At 39.9% G+C, this 22,126-nt stretch overlaps 1 protein-coding gene across 2 annotated transcripts in view; it reads right to left on the bottom strand.

Annotated features, from left to right (window-relative positions):
* Positions 1-6,737: 6,737 nt before the first annotated feature.
* RNF130 (ring finger protein 130) overlaps positions 6,738-22,126 on the bottom strand; it is a 135,909-nt gene continuing 120,520 nt past the window's right edge. The window contains exons 6-9 of one of the 2 annotated variants that reach the window (XM_043910680.1): positions 21,366-21,462; positions 19,633-19,837; positions 16,338-16,431; positions 6,738-6,927 (exon numbers count right to left, since the gene is read on the bottom strand). In XM_043910680.1, coding sequence (XP_043766615.1) covers positions 6,912-6,927; positions 16,338-16,431; positions 19,633-19,837; positions 21,366-21,462 — 412 coding nt within the window. In that variant the 3' untranslated portion in view covers positions 6,738-6,911. The remainder of the gene's footprint in view (positions 6,928-16,337; positions 16,432-19,632; positions 19,838-21,365; positions 21,463-22,126) is intronic. The other variant, XM_043910681.1, reaches the window with a different exon arrangement.

The raw sequence follows: 22,126 nt of genomic DNA, 5'->3' as shown, positions 1-22,126 counted from the left end.
CTTTGGACTAAATTCTTACCAAATTTTGATCTATTGTAAACACTGAGGCTTCCTTGAAATAAAATACTCCTGAAAAATACTATGTGTGTGTGTATAAAAAACAAAACCACCCTTGCCTCACACATTACAAAAGTTTGTCCAAGAACAGTTTAAAAACTGAAATGCCAGATTTATTCCAGACTAATGCAGAGAAAAGCTGAATGCCGAAAAATTGATGCTTTTGAACTGTGGTGTTGGAGAAGACTCTTGAGAGTCGTCCCTTGGACTGCAAGGAGATCCAACCAGTCAATCCTAAAGGAGATCAGTCCTGGGTGTTCATTGGAAGGACTGATGCTGAAGCTGAAACGCCAGTACTTTGGCCACCTCATGGGAAGAGTTGACTCATTGGAGAAGACCCTGACGCTGGGAGGGATTGGGGGCAGGAGGAGAAGGGGACGATAGAGGATGAGATGGCTGGATGGCATCACCGACTCAATGGGCATGAGCTTGAGTAAACTCCGGGAGTTGGTGATGGACAGGGAGGCCTGGCGTGCTGCGATTCATGGGGTCGCAAAGAGTCGGACATGACTGAGCACTGAACTGAACTGAGCTGAATCTCCTATCACTCAATAATTTTTAAAACAGTAAACAAGAAATTATTCAATTTCATACACTGTTTTAATTCATAAAGTTGATTTCTTAGTTGATAGCACCATGCCCATGAAGAATAAGCAATTGTATTTTGATGCTAATTTTAACCCTGGTTCTAAGGAATAGATCCCATGCTTTAAAAAAAGGCACTGAGACCATGAATAATTGAGACGTAAAAACTTGATGATGTCAGTTAAATCTCAAAGCCACAATACAGCAGGTTTAAATTTCAATGGATGATGACAAATCTTCTCTAAGATTAATGGACAGCCACATCCTAGTAACTCACTCCTTTTACGTCTTAGCTTTCGTAAACATTTTATATTTGGCTGAACTAGCACTACGTTTTTTAGTCCTACTCTCTGCTAGAGATTGAAATAATGTGAAAAGGGTAAAAGTACAGTAATAAAACAGTAACACTGGCATTAAACAGTCCTACATCTTCCAACTGCTGATGAAGGAAAATAATTCACCATAACTGAGAAATAGAGGAGAGGGAACAATTCATTTGATGTCCACTGGATAAAGGTAGGTGGGGAGAAGCTATACTATTGATTTATGAAAATACTACTAAGTGAAAACCATTTTGTAGGTATTGAGGAAAATGTCAAGGCAACAGAGGCCATTCTAGAGGGTAAGGTGAAACACACTCAACAAACACACTCTAGTATTTAGAGTTAGCTAGAAATATCAGGAGGACCACTGAACCAGTGAATCTCAATGAACAAAAAAGATGTAGTGAATAATCCATGCAGCTTTTAAAAATCTTTTAACTCCATATGCAATTAACATCAGAGCCCTCAAACACGTGAAGCAAAACCAGACACGATCAAAGAGAGAAATAAATAATTCAACAGTAGTCACTGGGGACTTTAATACCTTACTTTCAATAACTGACAGAACAACTAGGCAGAAGATGAAGAAGGAAACAGAAGATCTGAATAAAACTATTTACCAAATGGGAGAAGGCAATAGCACCCCACTCCAGTACTCTCGCCTGGAAAATCGCATGGACGGAGGAGCCTGGTAGGCTGCAGTCCATGGGGTCACTAAGAGTCTGACACGACCGAGCGACTTCACTTTCACTTTTCACTTTCACGCATTGGAGAAGGAAATGGCAACCCACTCCAGTGTTCTTGCCTGGAGAATCCCAGGGACGGGGGAGCCTGGTGGGCTGCCGTCTATGGGGTCGCACAGAGTCGGACACGACTGAAGCGACTTAGCAGCAGCATTTACCAACTAGACCTAGAGCACTCCACCCAGGAACAGCAAAATACACATTCTTCTCAAGTGCATATGGAACATTCTCCAGGACAGACCATATGTTAGGTTATAAAACAAGCCTCAATATACTTAAAATGATTGAAATCATACAAAATATGTTCTCCAACCACAATGGAAAGAAGTTAGAACTCTACAACAGAAGGAAATTTGGGAAATTACTAAATATGTGGGATTTAAACAACATACTCCTAGATAGCCAATGGGTCAAAAGAAAAATCATAATGGAAACTAGAAAATTTTCTTAAGATGAATGATATACAAACCAAAACATACCAAAACTTATGGATGGGTGAAACTGTGCTTCAGAGAAATTTACAGCTAAACTATTTATATTAAAAAAGAAAGATATGAAATCAATAACATAATCTTCACTTTAAGAGAAGAAAAAATTAAACCCAAAGTAAGCAGAAAGGAGAAAATAATAAATATGTGAGTGAAAATTAATAAAATAGAGAAAAATAGACAAAGCAATAAAACCAAAAGTTGGTTCCTTGAAAAGATCAAAATTTACAAACCTTTAGCTAGGCATAACTAGCTAAACCATGCATAAATATTAAGTGCGTATGCTTTTGACCAGGAAAAAAAGAACCTGAGTTACTAAAATCAGAAATGAAACAGGAAACATTACTATCAACACTGAAGAAATAAAAATGATTATAAGGGAATCTTATGGACAACTATATGCCAGGTAATCAGATAACCTAGATGAAATGGACAAATTCCATTTCACACAAATTATGAAACTTGACTTAATGAGAAATAGAACACCTGAATACGCCTAAAAGAAGAGAGTATATCAGTAATAAAAAAACTTCCCACAAAGGAAAGACCATGACCAGATGGCTTTACCAGTGAATTCTACCAGTTAAGAATTAACACCAATTCTTTTCAAACGCTTTCAAAAAACAAGAGAAGGAAACACTTCATAATTAAGGCTAGCATCACACTGATACCAAGTCAGAGAAAGACATCACAAGAAAATTACAGACCAATATCCCTCATTGAACGCAGACACAAAAATGCTCAGCAAAATACTAGCAACTTGAATCCTGAAACTTATAAAAACATAATCCCATTACAACCAACTGGGGTTTATCTCAGGAATGTAAGGTTGGCTCAACATATGAAAATCAATTAATATAATATGCCATATTAATAGAATAAAAGACAAAAACCACACAATCATCATAACAGGCATAGAAAAAGTAAACTTGTTTATGATAAAAACATTAAACAAGCTAGAAGCAACAGGGAACTTTTCAACCTGATAAAGGGACATCAACAAAAATCCCACAGCTTACATCATACTCAATGGTGACAGGGTGAAAGCTATTCCCTTAAGATCAGGAACAAAACATGGATGTCTGCTTGTACTACTTCTCCTCAACATTCCACTAATGAAGGCTCTAGCCAGGAGCAATTAAACAGGAAAATGAAATAAAAGGCAGTCTGATTAGAAATGAAGAAGTAAAACGATCCCTCTTTGCAGATGATACAATCTTGTATCATCTTAGAAAATTCTAAGGCATCCACTGAAAAACTATTAGTGCTAGTAAAATGAGTTTAGCAAGGTTGCAAGGATAAAGGTTGCTAAGATGACTCTACTACCTGAAAATGACTTGCAAATTCAAGGTAATCCCTATCAACATCCCAGGTAGTTTTTTTTGGCAGATATTAAAAACTGTTGTAAATTCATATGAAAATGCAAGGAAATGCAACGTTCTGACCAGCAAAAACAATCTTGGGGGAAAAAAAAAAAACAAGTTGGAAGACTCACACTTCCCAATTTCTAACTTACTACAAAGTAACAATAATCAATACCATGTGATCCTGGCACAAGGACAGACATAGGGACCAATAAAATAGGACTCAGAGTCCAGAAATAAATTCATATATTATGCTTAACTGACTTTTGACAAGAATGCCTAGACTATTCACCTGGGAAAAAAGAATAATCTCTTTAACAAATGGTACTGGGACAATAAATATCCAACATGCAAAAAAAAAAAAAAAAAAGAAGTTGGACCTCTACCTCACATCATATACATATATTAACTCAAAAAGGATGAGACAACTAAATATAAGAGCTAAAACTCTAACGTTTTTGGAAGTCTCTGTGACCTTGAATTAGGCAATAGTTTCTTAGACGTGACTCCCAAAAACACAAACCAAACAAAAAATAGACTGATTGGAGTTCCCCACAGAAACCCCCAAAACAAAAAAACTTGTACTTCAAAAGATACTATCAAGAAAGCGAATAGAGAACTTACAGGAGAAAACTGTCTGCAAATCATATATTTGATAAGGGCCTGTGCTTAGTCAGTCAGTTGTGTCCGACTCTTTGCAACACCGTGGACTATAGCCCACCAGGCTCCTCTGTCTGGGGGGGCTTCTCCAGGTAAGAATACTGGAGTGGGTTGCCATGCCCTTCTCCAGGGGATCTTACCAAACCAGGGATTGAACCCAGGTCTCCCACATGGCAGGTGGATTCTTTACCATCTCAGCCACCAGGGAAGCCTGATAAGGGCCTAGGATCTGGATTTTATAAAGAACTCTTAGAACACAATAACAAAAAGACAAATAATTCAATTAAAAATAGGCAAAGGACTTGAATAGACATTTCTCCAAAGAAGGTATTCAAGTAGCCAACAGGCACATGAGAGATGTTCAATGTCCTTAGAATTTTTCATGCGTGCATGCTCAGTCGCTTCAGCAGTCTCTGACTCTTTGAGACCCTACGGGCTGCAGCCCGCTAGGCTCCTCTGTCCATGGGACTCTCCAGTATTCTTGCCAGGGAGAAAAATGCAAATCAAAGTCACAATGAGGTGCTACTTCAAACCTACTAGACATGGCAAAATTTTTTAGAAAAACAAAAAGATGCACTGGTGAGGATGCAGAGAAATCACAACACCTGTACATTGCTGGCAGGAAAGTGAAATTGTGCAGCTGCCTGGAGATCCATCTGGTTGTTTTTCAACAAGTTAAACTTAGAGTTAACATATACTCCAGCAATTCTACTCCTAGGGATATATCCAAGAAAATTAAAGATATATTCACATGTAAATTTGAGTACACATATTCATAGAACCATTCATAAAAGACAAAATGTGGAAACAACCCACAACATCCATCAATGGATGGATGAACAAAATGCAGTATCTATCTATCTATCCACACAATGAAATGGGGCTTTTCTGGTGGCCTGATGGTCAAGAATCTGCTTGCAATGCAGGAGAGCCAGGTTCCATCCCTGTGTTGGGAAGATCCCCTGGAGAAGGAAATGGCAACCCACTCCAGTATTTTTGCCTGGAGAATTCCATGGACAGAGGAGCCTGGCGGGCTATAGTCCATGGGGTCACAAAGAGTTGGACATGACTGAGTGACTAACATGTTCACACAATGGAATATTATTCAGTTACAAAAAAGAACAAGGTATTGATACATGCTTCCAACGGATGAACTTTGAAACATTATAGGAAGTGAAAGAACCCAAATATTGAACCCACATATTGAATGATTCTATTTATACAAAATGTCTAGAACAGGCAAATCCTTAGAGACAGAGTAGATTAGTGTTTTCTGGGCTGGCAGGGTGAAAGGGTATGAGGCTTCTTTCTGGGATGATAAAAATGTTCTGGAATTAAGACAGTTGTGATGGTTGTACAACTTTGTGAATATGCTAAAAAAACCCACTGAAATAGCTTACTTTTAAAAGGGTAAATTTCATGGTATGTGAATTATACCTTAATAAAAAAAAAAAAGAATCTTCAGCCCCCTACTGATATGACTGCTCTAGTGGGCCTGTTACTAATGGGAATACTCTCAACTGAGGTATGCTGAGATGGAATGTTGGGAATGGACTGCTCAAAACATCTACACACACTGATAATCCCTTCAAGTTTATCATACTGATTCACATAACAAAATATTTCAACCGCTTCCTTACAAATAATGCAAGAAAATTACATTTACACATGTAAAATTATTCTCATCCAACTTTAGAATTTACTGTTTTTAAAAGAATACAGGACGTCTCTAGTGGTCCAATGGTTAAGAATTTGCCAGCCAAAACAGGGGACACAAGTTTGATCCCTGATGCAGGAAGATTCCACATGCCGTAGAGCAACTAAGCCATGGGCCACAACTCCTGAGCCTGAGATCCAGAGCCTGGGCTCTGCATCAAGAGAAACCAAGCAGTGAGGAGCCTGTGTGCTGCAACGATGAGTCCCCGCTCACCACGGCCAGAGACAGCCACTGAGCAGCCACCGAGATGCAGCATAGCACGCCCCGCCCTGCACAGGATGCTGCGTAAACCAGGTAAAAAAATCCTGGACAGATATAGTTTATCACTAAACAGCACGGATTTTGGAAAATTTTTTGTACACTCATCCTTTCATCTCACCAAATATTTATTGAGCACTTACTATGCGCAAAGCACTGTACTAGGTACCAGAGATACAGTGGGAAGAAACACAGTTGAATGTCCCTGTGGCTGTGGAGCTGACATGCTGGAGGAGGCAGATCAACCATAAACAAAGGAATGAGAAAGTATCAGAGAGGGAATGGCGATCTTGAAGAAAATAAAATGGAGTCACCCATTTCAGGGCCCGAGGGGGCATCACTGCACAGGATGTCCCCACACTTGGCTCCTATCTGGAGACTGCAGGAGCCAACGTAAAAATATCAAAAGAAACAGCACCGCTGTTCCTCCCCTGCAGAGTACAAGCACGTCTGTCTCTGAAACATTCACAGATGAAACGGGTATGCGATCTCCCAGTCAGCCTTCCAAACACAAGTGGTTGAATAATACTCGACAACACGGCTTTTTAATTTTATTATTTATTTATTTTAATACAAAGCTTTGGCATTAGCAATTTTATGAAAAAATAAAATGTACTAAAAATAAACGCTTGTGTGGCATGATTGGTAAATGATGCACAAAAATAGGTTCTTTTTTCCTTCAAGGCAATCAGTCAGAAAGCAGTGTTTTTCCTTCTTCAAAACCATTCTACCCTATGGAATAAAAGGAGAAAAAGAGAGGTCAAGAATTAGTTAAAGGGTATTTGTCAAATTTTTAAAATAGAAATTAATTCTAACTGAATGGTGGGCTGGGTTGTCCCCAAGTATTTCTGAGAGCAGTTTGGTCAAGCCAGTAAGCCATCAGCATTTCCTGAACTCAGCAGCTTCAGATCTGAGGTTAAGTGGCTCAGTCACTTAAAAGTGTGTTAGTACTTCAAAAGGAAGGCAGGGGAAAGTACAGGTTAATAGCATTTTGTTTAAAAAATGTGGGGACAATTACACAATTTACAACTTTTCCTGGTTTGAACACATGTTCTAAATGTCAAAGGCCCTGAGATCTGCAGCTGCTGTCTTTAAAATATGCTCTCCCTTTATACCTCAAACAAACATGTCTTTATTTATTTTGAAATAAGATTTGAGGAGTATGGACTCCCAGGGATATAAGGCTTTCTTAAAGGAACTCCCGCCTCTTATGTGTGTGTATTGTGTGTGTGTGTCTCCCTGTAAACCAGGTGCCTGAAGGTACCTGACATCTGAAGTTTCCTGCATTCCCCTCAGGCTAATGCTGTCCCTCTGTAGCCTCTTCCTCAACCCTTCTAGAGTCTGCTTCATTGCTCTGGTTTCTATATACCATATCTTTCTTCAGTTCTGCTCTCTTTTCTCCCTGTTGAGTTCCAGATCCACAGTCTGGATCCAAATCACTTACTCTCTGGTCATCATACAGCTCTCGAGCATTTCCTGCTTTATCTCTTCCCCATTGTCCTGACTTTCTCCTTCAGCTCTGTATTTTTACCTAACCTACCTTCTTGCTTCCAGTCTCTACCATGCCAAAACAATTTCTCAGTCATTACCAATTTTCTTTTTACTGAAAAGCCTCAGACATCACCTGCTGGTTACAAAAAAAAAAAAACAAAACAAAACACAACAGTCCAAATTCCGTAGTCTGCCTACTTCCACCACCACCTACAGTAGACACATCAAACCACAAACTCCTTGAACCTGCCCTGCTTTCCCCTCCCCTTTGTTTTAATGATGCCTGGCCTGGTTTCTAGGTCACGTCCTCCAGGAGGAGGAGCGGGAGCGTCTCTGCGTCCGTGCGGCGCTCACGCCACACTGCCCTGGCCGCGGGCAAGGCGCTGGGTACAGAGCAGAGGGCTGCAGCCCGTCACCCCGGGGCTCCCGAGGGCAGGCCTGGCGCCGCAAGCACGGGGGAGATGGTGCCTCAGGCATGGAAGGCTTCTGTGAATGAGGCGCTACCCTTGTTTACTACAGTTCATATTTAATACGACACATTGTTTTTATAATATTTCCTCAGTAGGCATAGGGACTTTCAATGGGTGAGTCAAGATTTTTAAACTTACTTTTTTTGCTGCCTTTCTAAGTAATTATGGGGCTTCCCTGGTGGTTCAGGCAGTAAGGAATCTGCCTGCAATGCGGGAGACCCAGGTTCAATCCCGGGGTGGGAAGATACCCTGGAGAAGGGAATGGCAACTCACTCTAGTATGCTTGTCTGGAGAATTCCATGGACAGAGGAGCCAGGTGGGCTACAGTCCATGGAGTTGCAAAGAGTTGGACACGACTGAATGACTAACACATGTAAGTAATTAAAAAAACCCAATGAAGCCAAACATTAAAGGCATGTCTGAAAAATAAAAAGACCAACAAAGACAAGACAGAAGCCCAATCAAAGGTTCTGCCCAATCAAAGGTTCTGCTGCTTTAATCTTCTTTTTTGTCACTCAGTTTTTAGAAAACCAAATTTATCTTTTTCAACCATATTATCTGGAACCCTTAAATGGCCATCTGGAGTAGTCAAAGGAAAGCAGTGTGGAGTAAAGACTTGGAACCAGAAGTACCGGGCTGGAACCCCAGGCCCTTCCTCCTGTGGCATTTCTTGGAGGTCACTCAGCCCCTCTGGGCCTCAGGTTACTCTTCTGTGTATGTGTCTCAGGCTCACTGGGGCTAAAAGGAGAACTAAATGCTAAAAGAAAGAAGAGGATTCATGGTGAGGCTGGGGACAAGTATTTGCTGACATTCCTACAAAAAAAGCTGTCTCAGGAAAATAAACAATCAGATATGTGTGCCAGTGTGAGCAAGTTATTAGGTTGAGGACTTCCCAGATGGCCCAGTGGTTAAGAATCTGCCTGCCCAGAATGTAAAGTGAATCCACAACCGTGGCATCAAAGGAATGTGGCGCTGTTGTTTAGCCACTAAGTCGTGTCCAACTCCTTGCAACCCCACGGACTGCCACACACCAGGCTTCTCTGTCCTTCACCATCTCCCAGAGCTTGCTCAAACTCATGTCCGCCGAGTTGGTGATGCCATCCAACCATCTCAGCCTCTGTTGTCCCCTTCTCCTCCTGCCCTCAATCTTTCCCAGCAACAGGGTCTTTTCCAACGTAAAAAATGTAGATCTCAGGTGACGCTAGGAAGAGCAAAATAAAAGAATTAAAAAAGAAAAAAAGAATCTGCCTGCCAATGCAGGGGACATGGGTTTGATCCCCAGGCTGGGAAGATTCCACGCGCAACTAAGTCCATGCACCTCAACTACTAAGCCTGTGTTGTAGAGCCTAGGAGCCACAACTACTGAAGCCTGGGCACCCTAGAGCCCATGTTCTGCAACAAGAAAAGCCACTGCAAGAAGTAGTCTGTGTACCACAGTCAGAGAGTAAGGCCCTGCTTGCTGCAACTAGAGAAAGCCTGCACACAGTAACCAAGACCTAGCACAGTCAAGAAATAAGAGAAGTTATTAGGCTGAGAACTAAAAACTCACAATTCTTTAGCTCAGTGTTTCTCAAAGTGCAGGCTGCAACCTATTAATGGATCATAAAATCAATGCAGGAGTTCGTGACCCATATTAACAACAAGAATCCACAGAGAAGAAAAGATCTGTATGTAGTAAGGAAAATACTGTATGTAGCAGGGAAAACTGTGGAACTTCTGTTTCAGTCATACATGTGGGAGTACTGGGTCACAATAGAAAATGTATTTCTTACAGTAGGAGATGATTTTCTAAAAGTTTTAAAAACATTGCTTGACCCTGAAGATTCTATAAGGGGCAGCCAGCTGAGGCCCAGACCCCTCTCCTTGGGTTTTGCTCTCTCCTAGGAAGGGATCATTTAGGACAGACAATTCAAGAGGAACTCTGAGAATTAGAAGGAATCTTAGAACTTCTATCTGACTCAAGATCCGTCTCCAAACAGCTCCCGCCTTGTAGTTTCTGTCTGAATAAGCAACTCCTGGCAAGCTCATTAGCTTTTAAGACAGCTCATTTTCACTGAGGGACAATCCTTACCGGCAGGAAGTTCTTTCTTACATTAAATGGAAACCTACCTCCCTGTAGATGTCTCCAGAGCTACATAGGAAGTGTTACCCTCTGTAGGCACTGGTTAGTGACCACGGGACTATTACAAGTGTTAACTGGGGGCAATGTGGGTAATAACAGAGTCCCACAAAGGAGTAAGATCTTGGTAGGCACGCAATAAACAGTAGCTGTTCTCACCTTTGAAAGCCCTCCAAATACTTGAGAACACCTCTTACACCACCTCAGTCTCCTCTTTTCTAAAGGTACACATCCCCAAAGTAAGAAATGATTGAGTTTTCAGATACTTTTATATTGAAATATGTCAATGCTCCTCTTAAAGACCTTGAGCAAAACAATTCAGAAATACTGAAATACTCTTAGTAGAGAGTAAAACAGAAACATCAGTTGCTTTGACCTGGCCTATATATTTCTACCACTACAACTCAGAGGAGGACAGCTCAAAAAGAACACTGAAGCCCAATGGACTTGCTGCAGAGCTAGGACTTCTTGGTCTTCAATTATGCTACAGGATTTCAAACTTGCTTCAGTGCTTTCATCAAGTCAAGCACAACAGATTCATTTCCTCCTGCCGAGACTGTCTGAATCTTAAATGCTAGTCTATACCCCTCTGCAAATCTCAGAACATGATTTCTATGCATCAGAATTCAGGAACTAAGAGAGGGCTGTAGAGAATACTTAGCTGAACCACCCAGTCAACTCAAAATCTCTCCTACATCATCCACATATCTTATAACTTATTCCTCAAATAAAAACATTTCAAATAAATATTTACTTTTCTTATGTTGAGGGAAAAATAGATTTATGAAAATGTAAGCTGGTAAACGTTGAGATTAACATACTTTGGGAATTGAAGTTCAATATAACTTGTTCAGTCGCTCAGTTGTGTCTGACTTTTGCGACCCATGGACTGCAGCACGGCAGGCTTCCCTGTCCTTCACTATCTCCCGGAGCTTGCTCAAACTCATGTCCACTGAGTCGATGATGCCATCCAACCATCTCATCCTGTCCCCTCCTCCTCCTGTCCTCAGTCTTTCCTAGCATCAGGATCTTTTCCAATGAATTTGTTCTTCGTATCAGGTGATCAAAGTATTTGAGCTTTAGCTTCAGCATCAGTCCTTCCAGTAAATATTCAGGGTTGATTTCCTTTAGGATTGACTGGTTTGATCTCCTTGCAATCCAAGGGACTCTCAAGACTCTTCTCCAGCATCACAGTTCGAAAGCATAAAATCTTTGGTGCTTAGCCTTCATGGTCCAACTCTCACATCTGTACATAACTATTGGAAAAACCATAGCTTTGACTATATGGGACCTTTGTCGGCAAAGTGATGTATGCTTTCAATATGCTGTCTAGGTTTGTCATAGCTTTCCTTCCAAGTAGCAAGCATTTTTAAATTTCACAGCTGCTGTCACTGTCTCCAAGTGATTTTGGAGCCAAAGAAAATGAAATCTGTCACTGTTTCCAACTTTTCCTTATTTGTCATGAAGTGATGGGACCAGACGCCACAGTCTTAGATTTTTTAATGTTGAGTTTTAAGCTAGTTTTTTCACTCTCCTCTTTCACCTTCATCAAGAGGCTCTTTAGTACCTCTTTGCTTTCTGCCATTACAGTGGTTGTCATCTGCATATCTGAGGCTGCTGATACTTCTCCCAGATCTTGATTCCAGCTTGTGATTCATCCAGCCCGGCATTTCCCATGATGTACTCTGCACAGAAGTCAAATAAGCAGGGTGACAATATACAGCCTTCATGTACTCCCTTCCCAGTTTGAACTAGTTCATCGTTTCATGTCTGGTTCTAACTGTTGCTTCTTGACCTGCATACAGGTTTCTCAGGAGGCAGGTAAGGTCTGGTATTCCCATCTCTTCAAGAATTTTCCACTGTTTGTTGTGATCCACACAGTCAAAAGGCTTTAGTGTAGTCAATGAAGCCTAAGTTTTTCTGTAATTCCCTTGCTTTTTCTATGATCCAATGGATGTTGGCAATTTGATGTCTGGTTCCTTTGCCTTTTCTAAATCCAACTTGTACATCTTCAATTTCTTGGTTCATGTACTGTTGAAGTCTATCTTGAAGGATTTTGAGCTTGCTAGCATGTGAAACGAGTGCAATTGTGCAGTAGTCCGAACATTCTTTGGCACTGTCTTTCTTTGGGATTGAAATGAAAACTGACCCTTTCCAGTCCTGTTGCCACGGCTGAGTTTTCCAAATTTTTCCAAATTTGCTAGCATATTGACTGTAGCACATTAATAGTATCATCTTTTAGGATTTGAAGTAGCTCAGCTGGAATTCCAATACCTCCAACTAGCTTTGTTTTTAGTGATGCCTTCCTAAGGCCCACTCGACTTCATACCCCACAGTGTCTGGCTCTAGGTGAGTAATCATACCACCATGGTCATCTGGGTCATGAAGATCTTTTTTGTATAGTTCTTCTGTACATTCCTGCCACTTTGTCTTAGTATCTTCTGCTTCTGTTAGGTTTATACCATTTCTGTTCTGTACCGTGTCCATCTCTGCATGAAATATTCCTTTGGTATCTCTAATTTTCTTGAAGAGATCTCTAGTCTTTTCCATTCTATTGCTTTCCTCTATTTCTTTGCATTGTTCACTTAAGATAGCTTTCTTATCTCTTCCTGCTCTTCTTTGGAACTCTGCATTCAAATGGGTATATCTTTCCTTTTCTCTCTTGCCTTTTACTTCTCTTCTTTTCTCAGCTATTTGTAAGGCCTCCTCAGAGCCTTACTTAGGCACAACAGATGTTTGGGAAGCTAATATATAAAAATACATTTACCATGCATTTATTTGCTTCTTTGACTACTATCCTGTTTATGGATATATTTATGAAGTTTCAAGTTTCAAAATCACTAGATCTGTTTATAGTATTAAAAAAGTAAAGCACAATTAGTCATGATTGAGTACTTTTATAGTATTTCATCACAAGAGAAGGTGGTGATCCCAGATACATGGACTCTTGATTAACTTGAGTTAAGTAACTAGCATCAAGCCCTGTGTGAACATGCAGAGTGTGGTGAGGGAGGCAGAGTGCTTTCAACCCCAGGTGAGCTGCAATCCATGACCCATGGAGGCCTGGACCTGCCTGGGTTCCACAGCCCTGCTTTTGTATCTGGCCACAGATCTTGCTCACTGCTTAATCTTGCTCACGGGGTCTCACCAGTGGCTAGACTGGGTCAAAATCTAACTGACATCATAGTACACAAGTTCAGTGTAACACTGTCAGAAAAGTAAACTGTAATAGTAGGTAGAAGGTATAAGGTGGAATTTACTAGTAATATCCAGACAAATCATTAACATGTGAAAAGACAGAATCTACTCACATAGAAGACCATCTTAGAAATGGATGAGGGTACCCAGAAAACTGAATCAGAGCAATTAAATTGAAAAGGCAATCTTACTTTGACTGCAATTTTTGGTAAAAGTGAAAAGGGAAATAAGACAGATTTCAAAGAATTAATGAAGAATAATTATAAATTTATTTGCTAAAATAAACTTTTCAGAATTAAAATTACATAGGAATTTTTCATCAATATTCTTGAGAAGGAGACATTGAATAAGACTGGGTATTTATTTATTTATGTTTTGCTGCACTGCATGGCTTGTAGGATCTTGGTTTCCAGACAAGGGATCGAACCCAGGCCCCCGACAGTGAAAGTGTGGAGTCCTAACCACTGGACTGCTGGGGAATTCCCAACCATTATCTTTTTTTTCAATCCCCTAGAATTAAAACGGACTTTAAAAAATTAACTACTGTTACAAAAAGTCAACACATAAAAGCATATAGGAGAGAAAAACATCATCTAAAATTTTTCTAAATGTATGACAAAACCCACTGAAATGTTATAAAGTAATTAGCCTCCAACTAATAAAAAAAAAAAAAAAAGAAAATCACCATTAATAATTTGGTCATCATCCTTTTATCCATCCGTATGTGTATACACACACACACACACACACACACACACACACACACACACACACACACTCTCTCTCTCTCTCAACTTCTCTAAATGGAATTATGAAAATTGTCATTCAGAGTGGCTTTGACTAAGACATAGAAATAATAGTCAAGTGAACAACTGTACTAACAACCCTCTACAAAGGCTAATGGGAGAAGGGATGGACTAAGACATGGATCTAAGATCTATGACTCAGATTCTGAGTCATGCATGCATTTATGAATGGAACTCTAACTTACAACAGGTAACATGTCTTCTGAACATTCTCTAAAACATCTAAAACATGAACTGAGCACCTGGCCAATTCTGAGTGGCAGCAAGGTGAGTCTTAAATTACTTAACAATTCCCTAAAAATGCCCAGTGTGCAGCTACTTGCTGTGATTGGTTTTTGCTCATTTGCGAAATTTTAAGAAGTGGGCTTACATTATCATCTTGTCTGATGGGTTTGTATGGGAGTAAGCAAAAGAGGTGATGACTTCAGGAGAAATAAATATTTCCCTCCAAACTGAGGTTTGATTACAGGCACTCGTGAGCTCTTATGATTCTGTATTCTATTTCATGGAAGAAAATTAAATTCATTTGCCAAATGATAAAGACAGATGGCCATCTCATTCACAGAACTTTGAAAGAACCTCAGAGGAATTGTTTTGGCTAACATTTATTGAGCACTTATTATGTAAGAGGCACTGTGCTAAGCACTTTATATGCTAATTCTCACAACAACCCTACGATGTACTCCTACCATTATTCTTGTTTTATGGATGACTAAAATGAACTTCAGATAAATATTATCTAGGTCTCACAAGAAAAATATGGAGGAGCAGGTAGTCATATCCAGGTATGTGTGACTCTAGAGTCTGAGCTATTAACACTGTGCTAGGTTGAAGTAAAACTGCATCAGGTGGGCCCAACAGAAGCAGCTAGCTGGTGACCTACTGGATGAGGTTGAGACTACTCATCTCACGACTGAAGACTGCCAAGTGACCATGACATCTCTCAATATGTAATATGTCAAGGACGGCAAAGGGTACTTCTTGTAAGTATCTAGCCAAAAGATCAGGTTAGGAGGAATAAAATCATGCCCTTGGAAATGGAAGTTTCTTGCCCATTGTTTCTACAGTTGGACTATAAGCATATAATTAAATCAACTTCATGAGCTTGGTTGGTTGTTACTAATCAACTAAAGTGCCAGGACATAACAGAAAACAGAGAGCACAGGAACTCCACCAAATCAAGTTCAAGTTCCAGCAGTGTTCCAGGGATGCTTTCGTCTTGAATGAGTTTTCATGAACACTGCTTAAAAGAAAGGACTGAATAATATCCTAAAGTAAATGCCCCAAGTTTAATGCATAACAAATAAAGCCGCCCCCATGGAGACAAGCTACCCCGTGGAAGGCTACTTCTGGAAAACCACTGGATCAAACTGGACCTCAACAGGGATCCAGCCCAATTTTCCATCCGGCAGCTCTAACAGGTAAAACGCAGCTTCTGCTGGCACTCCTGGTCCAGGGCGCTCCCTACCCCCACAGCACACCGTCTCACTGGTAGGTAGCCTGCTGACAGGTGTTCTTCCTTTTACCAAGGTGAAATTTTGCCTATCTGTAACCTGGTCTTCATTTTGTCCTATGAAAATACAGTCTATGCTTATATTTTTCTTTCCTGATCATCTTTCAAATATTTAGAAGTCACAGGTCTTTCTGATTGCTTCTTTCTTGCAGGTTAAATATCCATGTTCCTGTGACCATAGGCCACGGTGCCAGTTCTCCACCGAAAGCTAAGTATATAAATCTCCAGGTAAAGTCTGACGAGCAAGCAGCAAAGTGGGGCTAATCCCACCAGTGGTCAGGACGTGGGGATTCTCTACACACTACAACTGTACTGGTTTCCTCGGCATTTGTCCGTCGCTGACTTACTCTAACCTTGTGGCTGACAAAAGCCCCTAGATCTTTTCTAAAGTGAACACAGTGAACTCCCAGTCAGTGTTACTGTTTGTGATCCCATCAGGATCAGTATGAAATTGGTGGGAGCCAATTCTCATGATCTTTATGAAAATGACATATTTTCTTGGGATCATTTGGCACATGCAATCCAAAAAACAATTTGTTACTTACTCATTAGCATTCAAGCTAGCTGTGGCTCTGATGATCATGTAGCAGAGTGTGAGAGCACTGAGGAGGCCAAAACTGGCAATAATAAACCATTCTTCTGTTGACAAAGGAAAGGGAGGAAATCACTCTGGGGAGAAGACTTAAGTCAAATCGATGTCAACATTTCCCTCAAATGCAACGAAGCAGACGTCAACGAAGGTGTAAGCCAAGACTGGCACAAGGAAGTGAAGCAGGAGGAGGTTTGCCAGAGAGCTACTAAGTGGAGAAGGTTAGTGGGAGTAGTGGTGAAAGCTGCAAGGCAGAAAGGAAAGCATGGCCCAAACATTTCTTCCAGTTAAGGTCCTGAGGTCTGTGAGAGGTGTGGCACCAAAAAGTGTGCAGTAAAAGATGTATATAAAATGGCACATGGACACAGGTTTTCAAAACTGTTAAATGACAGTAAAGTGGACTAGCCAGACTCATAACCTTTCTTCTTCATCTGTCACTTCTGCATGGCTGTGTCACTCATTCCTAAAGAAAGGCTTAGAAATATGGAGCAGTGGTCCCCAAAGGTCTCCTGGGTACGCCAAGCAGTTCGCAGGCTGGCTTCCGTGGCATTCTCATCTATGTTCTTTTTGCCTACGAGTGGGTTTACTTAAGAGTCTTTTTTAAAAAGGACATCTTATTGGTGTCTCCTGCAAAGAAGAGGACTACCCTTCACAACTCCACCACTAAGAAGCAGCACTGGCTCTTAAGGCTTTACCAAGCGGAAGTAGAAGGGGAAAGTTATTCATAAGATACTTGGCCCATCCAAGAGACGAGAGCTCACGGTACACAGAGCTCTAAAGGTTTTTTCATCTAGTCTCTTTCTAGATCTAGGAAATCAGGTAATATTTCCCCTTGATTTTTCAAACTCTGTATCATCAAGGTAATATTTCAAAAACGGTATTTACTGAGAAACAACAACAACCTGAGAATCAATCTGACTTCCTAAAAAGTTTTAACTATAAAATATTCCCTAGAGTATACACAAACTAGGACTGGTTTAACAAAGTTTTACACAGTAAAATGCCCTATACATGTGCAATTATGCAGAGAGAAGAAATTTTTACTTGGAACGCCAAATGTTTATATGTGAAAGCTATGTGTAACATGGGTGTTTCTAATCTGCTTTCCATGGATCCTACAGCTATGCAACACTGGGTGCGCCCACTAATTCTTCTAGAAAAAGGTTATTATACTTTCATCGAATTTTAAAGGTGGTGATCTTCAAAAGGTTAAGAAGAACTGTTCTTCAGGATTCCAGGATGCTGAGTTGTTCTATAAGCATTTCTCTGCCCATCTTGGTTTACATTATTAAAATGCACAGCAAGCTCTTTCTTTTTAGATAACAGTGCAGCTGCTGCTTCGTGGAATACAAATTCTTCATCAACAGAGTGAATTTATTAGGTTCTTCTTTAAGTCAAAATAATAAACATTCAGGAACCCATGTAAAATCCACCATTTTTAACCCCATATATTTTAGGTTAGGAAAAATGTATACTGGCATTTAAAAAAAATTAAGAGATTCTGGTCATCAGTTTCAAGAAGCTTAATATAGCATTTTTAATTTTTTTCTTCTTAAGACTTTTTTATACATGATAAGCAGACTAACTTCACTTACGTCTATGTTTCCAATTTTGAATATAGCATCCAGATATGCGTGGCATTTCAGTTATAAAAACCAGTAACCAAAAAGAAGTAAACACCATCACAGTGACGCCCAACGGGCCCAGAGGCATCTCAGCACCGATGCACGCAGCCAGGTCCCGGCCGCCTCTGTCCTCCCCAGTGAGTGTTTAGCACAGTGCCCTGCAAACAGTGGCTGCTGGCTGAATGCGCTGCAGTTACTATGGCGCTACAGAGCTTTGAGCTGAAAGGAGAGGCAGCTTTGGTCTCATCTAACCACATGAATTTCACTTTAGCATGTACAAATTTGCTAAAGGTGATTAATTTGACACATGAAGTAATATTTTTATCATCAAAATATAAGATTTTGAAAGGATATTTCTATATAAAATATAATGGGATAATTACTTAATGTAGTAGTAGGTGCTCAATAAATGTTGATCAATGAAAGACCTACCAATAACTCATTAATAAACAAGCAACCTTTGTCTCTTTTGTTATTATTACATCATTTTTAAAAAATCTAGCCCATAAAACCTAAATGTCAAAGCAGGAAACCATGAAATGCTGTTAAAACAAAACACTGGGAAATGGTAAGAAATTAGCCAAAATGTATCAAAGAATAGTTTTACTGATTCTATAACTTAATGAACTCTCCTTGAGTTTAAACAAATGAGAATAAAACATGCAAAATCATTTTCTAACAATTTTTGGTTGGTTAAAAACATGTATAAATCAATTGAATAGACCACCCAAGTCTTACTACTTAAGGGAAAAGTCTTTTTGTAATAGTTTTATCCATTTTACTGACTCCCAGAAGTTGAGAGGAGTCCCATTAGGGTTAGGGCTTGAAGCTATAGGCAAGCACAGCATATACTGAAAAAGGCAGCACCCGAGTGGTGACGAGGAAGATGGGGTGAAAGGTTGTTAGAAGAGAATAACACATAAAGAATGGATTGAAAACAGCTGGCTTGTTACAGGGTGAATGTCCACTCACACGCCTGCCAGCCCACTCATACTTTGGTAAGGCCATCAAAACATTCAGAGCATTTTTTTTTCTTGTCAACATTTCAACAATCATGACATTCATAACTAGCCCAGAACATTTTTAAAAAGTAGATTATCTTATGGCTTTTCTCACACCTCTTGTACAATTATACCAAGACACCAAATTTCATAAAAGTGTAAAATACAGCGAGCGGCAACCGGCTATCTCAACTGTTCCTGAGGTTGTGAATTTTAGGTTCAAATTCTGGATGAGTGTTTTACTAAGTTTCCTGCAGCATAGGAACTAGAGAGCGCTGGTGCTCACAGTTACACAACACACCTGTGACGCTGCAGACGTCACCCTCACATCCCTGTGTGCAACACCATCATTTCAAAACAGGCTGATAAGCAGCTATTAAGACAGACCTCTGATCAACTGCTCATCAAATGGCAACTATAATCATTAGTTACACACAAATACACAAGTTTCTTATTAGAAAGGAAGTTTCATGACTACAAATATCTGTTTTAACAAAAGCACCCATGACTTTCTCAGTTACAGACTTAAGTCACTGGCCCCGGTGACCAATTGCCTCAACTCTTCACCACACGTCAAATAGCAGCAGCAAGCCAGTCCCGCACCCTGGGCACAGGGCCCACTTACTTGTTACTGCGATGTTGATCTCTCCTGTTCGAGGAGTGAGCTCGCCATCCTGAGGAAGAGGCGAGATCCCCGAAGTGCGAAGTGGCTCGAGGCCAAGGGAGTTGTCACTGGCGAGCTCACCTAGGGCCGACCTTCGGTTAACTGCTTGGGTTCTGGTGAGCCTTTCCATGTCAAATGCTACATTATCAGTACACGGTAAATTTGGCTGCAAAATATTTCCAGGTTAAAAGCGCTTGTAAGATTAACAGATCCTTTTATCAAATTCTAAATGCTTGACATCCTGTTGCAAAGATTTTACCAGTTTTTTCCATGTGATTTCCTCTCATTTCTCTCCCCATTTACACTTTCCATTCTCGTTCAAGAGTTTTTATTTAAAAGAAACTGGTGATTTCTTCCCCAAAATGATACAAAGGAAAGCCAAAATCCACTGTAGAACTGAGAAAATTGGATATTTCATCTTTATAAAGGACAACGTTTTGTGAACATGGCTCACAGGCAAAGAGATTCATTATTATTATTATTAAGTTGACAATCAGTGCAGTGTAATCACTTTGGTGCATGTGTTAACACAGATAACATAAAATATCCCTTTTTCCCTATTGACTGTTCTGTAACACCTCATCTATTTGCTAGTCAGGTTTTAAATATATTTCACCTTTAAAACATAAAGAAAGCATACCACCAAGAGTAGATCTACATTGAGAAGTCTTCTGAACTCTAAAAATCTTTTTCACAATGTAAGCACCTAATGCTGAGGGAGAGGAGCAGAGTGCTGTGGGGCTAAAGGCTACTTTCATCCCCTAACTAGTGGACATGGAAGGCGAGGGGTGCCGCCAGACAGTCTCAAGGGTGGCCCTCACCAGAAGGGAGTATCTAGGCCAGTGTCAAGTGTTAAGAGGTAAAGAAACTATAAATCACTGACATGATCTTTGAAGATGGGAGGATAAATGGGGCACTACTACCTAACTGGATTGCTTCTAAAATGTCATCTGATGGCATATTTTAAATAGGATTATTCAGATCTGCAAAGTTAAAATGAGGAATTCATCTGTTGGGTCAACATAAACTTTCTTCTTTATATGGAGATTATTCAACGACTCTTTTTTGAGATCAGAAAGTATCTTACTTTCCTCTAAAAGGCAATAATCCTGGACATATATTGATACTTCTTTTAAGGAAAGAACTCCAAGGTCCTCAGGTAGTCAACGCTGGCTCACTTGGCTATGGCTGAAGTGCTCTATGTGGCTGGTACCCAACCAAAGCCCCTACCCAGCTGTCAGAGATCACCTTGGGGCTGGCACTGCCCACCCTCACTGACCTCACCCTCAATTACCAACATCCAGGAGAGCAAAGCCAAATTCAAGAGGAAGAAACATAAGTAATGACATGGTTTAATATCACGTTGAATGCAGAAAAAATTACTACTGGACTAGAGTTAAAAATCCACATTCTCCTCCTTTAAAGAAAAAAAAGATATTGAAATATAGGAAAATCACATCCTTCTTTCTACCTTAGTTCTTCGTCACACACCTACCACCCAACAGAAGCACACTTTAAAGTAGACTAGCACAGTTCTTCAGCTGCTCTTCCATAAGTTCTCTGATGTGGGCTAGACTTTAATGTGGAAGAAAACGTAGTATTGGACCAACAAGACTATCTGGCAGAGAAAGCCTATGTTATGTTATGCTTAGATGTAAAATGACACAGAAGTATTAACAAAATAGGAAACATACCACAATGCCCAGGGCCTTCAAAATATTAAGTTTGCACATAGGACAGGTACAATGTTCACTAAGCCAGGGATCCACGCAGGATTTGTGGAAAACATGCCTATAAAAAAATGGAGAATTATATCACAAATTATATCCTGAAAAACTCTTAGGCCAAAATGCAAAGAAATGAAATTTTTAGTTAGCCTGTTCGGTCCCAAGAGACAAATACTGGGGATGTATTAAAACAGAGCCGGCAGAAAATCTAAACCCAATCTTATATGTTAATAGCACCGTATAATGAGAATTGATAAGTAGTATTTGGTTGTTTGGTTTTATTCCACCAAATTCCAAATAAAGATTTGAGGAAAAGTAGGAAATTTACTAAGAATGAAGATAACTATATCTTATAAATCAGTTGTTTTCAATAATATCCAAAGCAGAAAAAAAGAATTTCAAAAAATATTAACCAGAAGTTAAATGTTAACCAGGAGTTAAACTCTATATAATTAGTTTCATGAACCTCTGTTTAAATGCTGTTTAAAACATTATTTAAAAAGAGTTCTTGTAAAAGAGACAGACAGGGAGCTCAGACTGGCACTCTGTGAGGACCGAGATGGGTGGGAAGTGGGGAGAGAAGGGAGGCTCAAGAGGGGGGTGATGTATGTATGATTATGGCTGATTTACGTTGTTGTATAGCAGACACCAACACAACATTGTAAAGCAATTTTCCTTCAATTAAAAAAAATAAACCAAAGGTAAAAACAAAAAAATAAGTAAATGAA

Source organism: Cervus elaphus, chromosome 9 (genome assembly GCF_910594005.1).
Source record: "Cervus elaphus chromosome 9, mCerEla1.1, whole genome shotgun sequence".
Taxonomy (NCBI): Eukaryota; Metazoa; Chordata; class Mammalia; order Artiodactyla; family Cervidae; genus Cervus; species Cervus elaphus.
The sequence above is the reverse complement of the archived record's forward strand: the minus strand, read 5'-3'. Positions and strand labels throughout refer to the sequence as shown.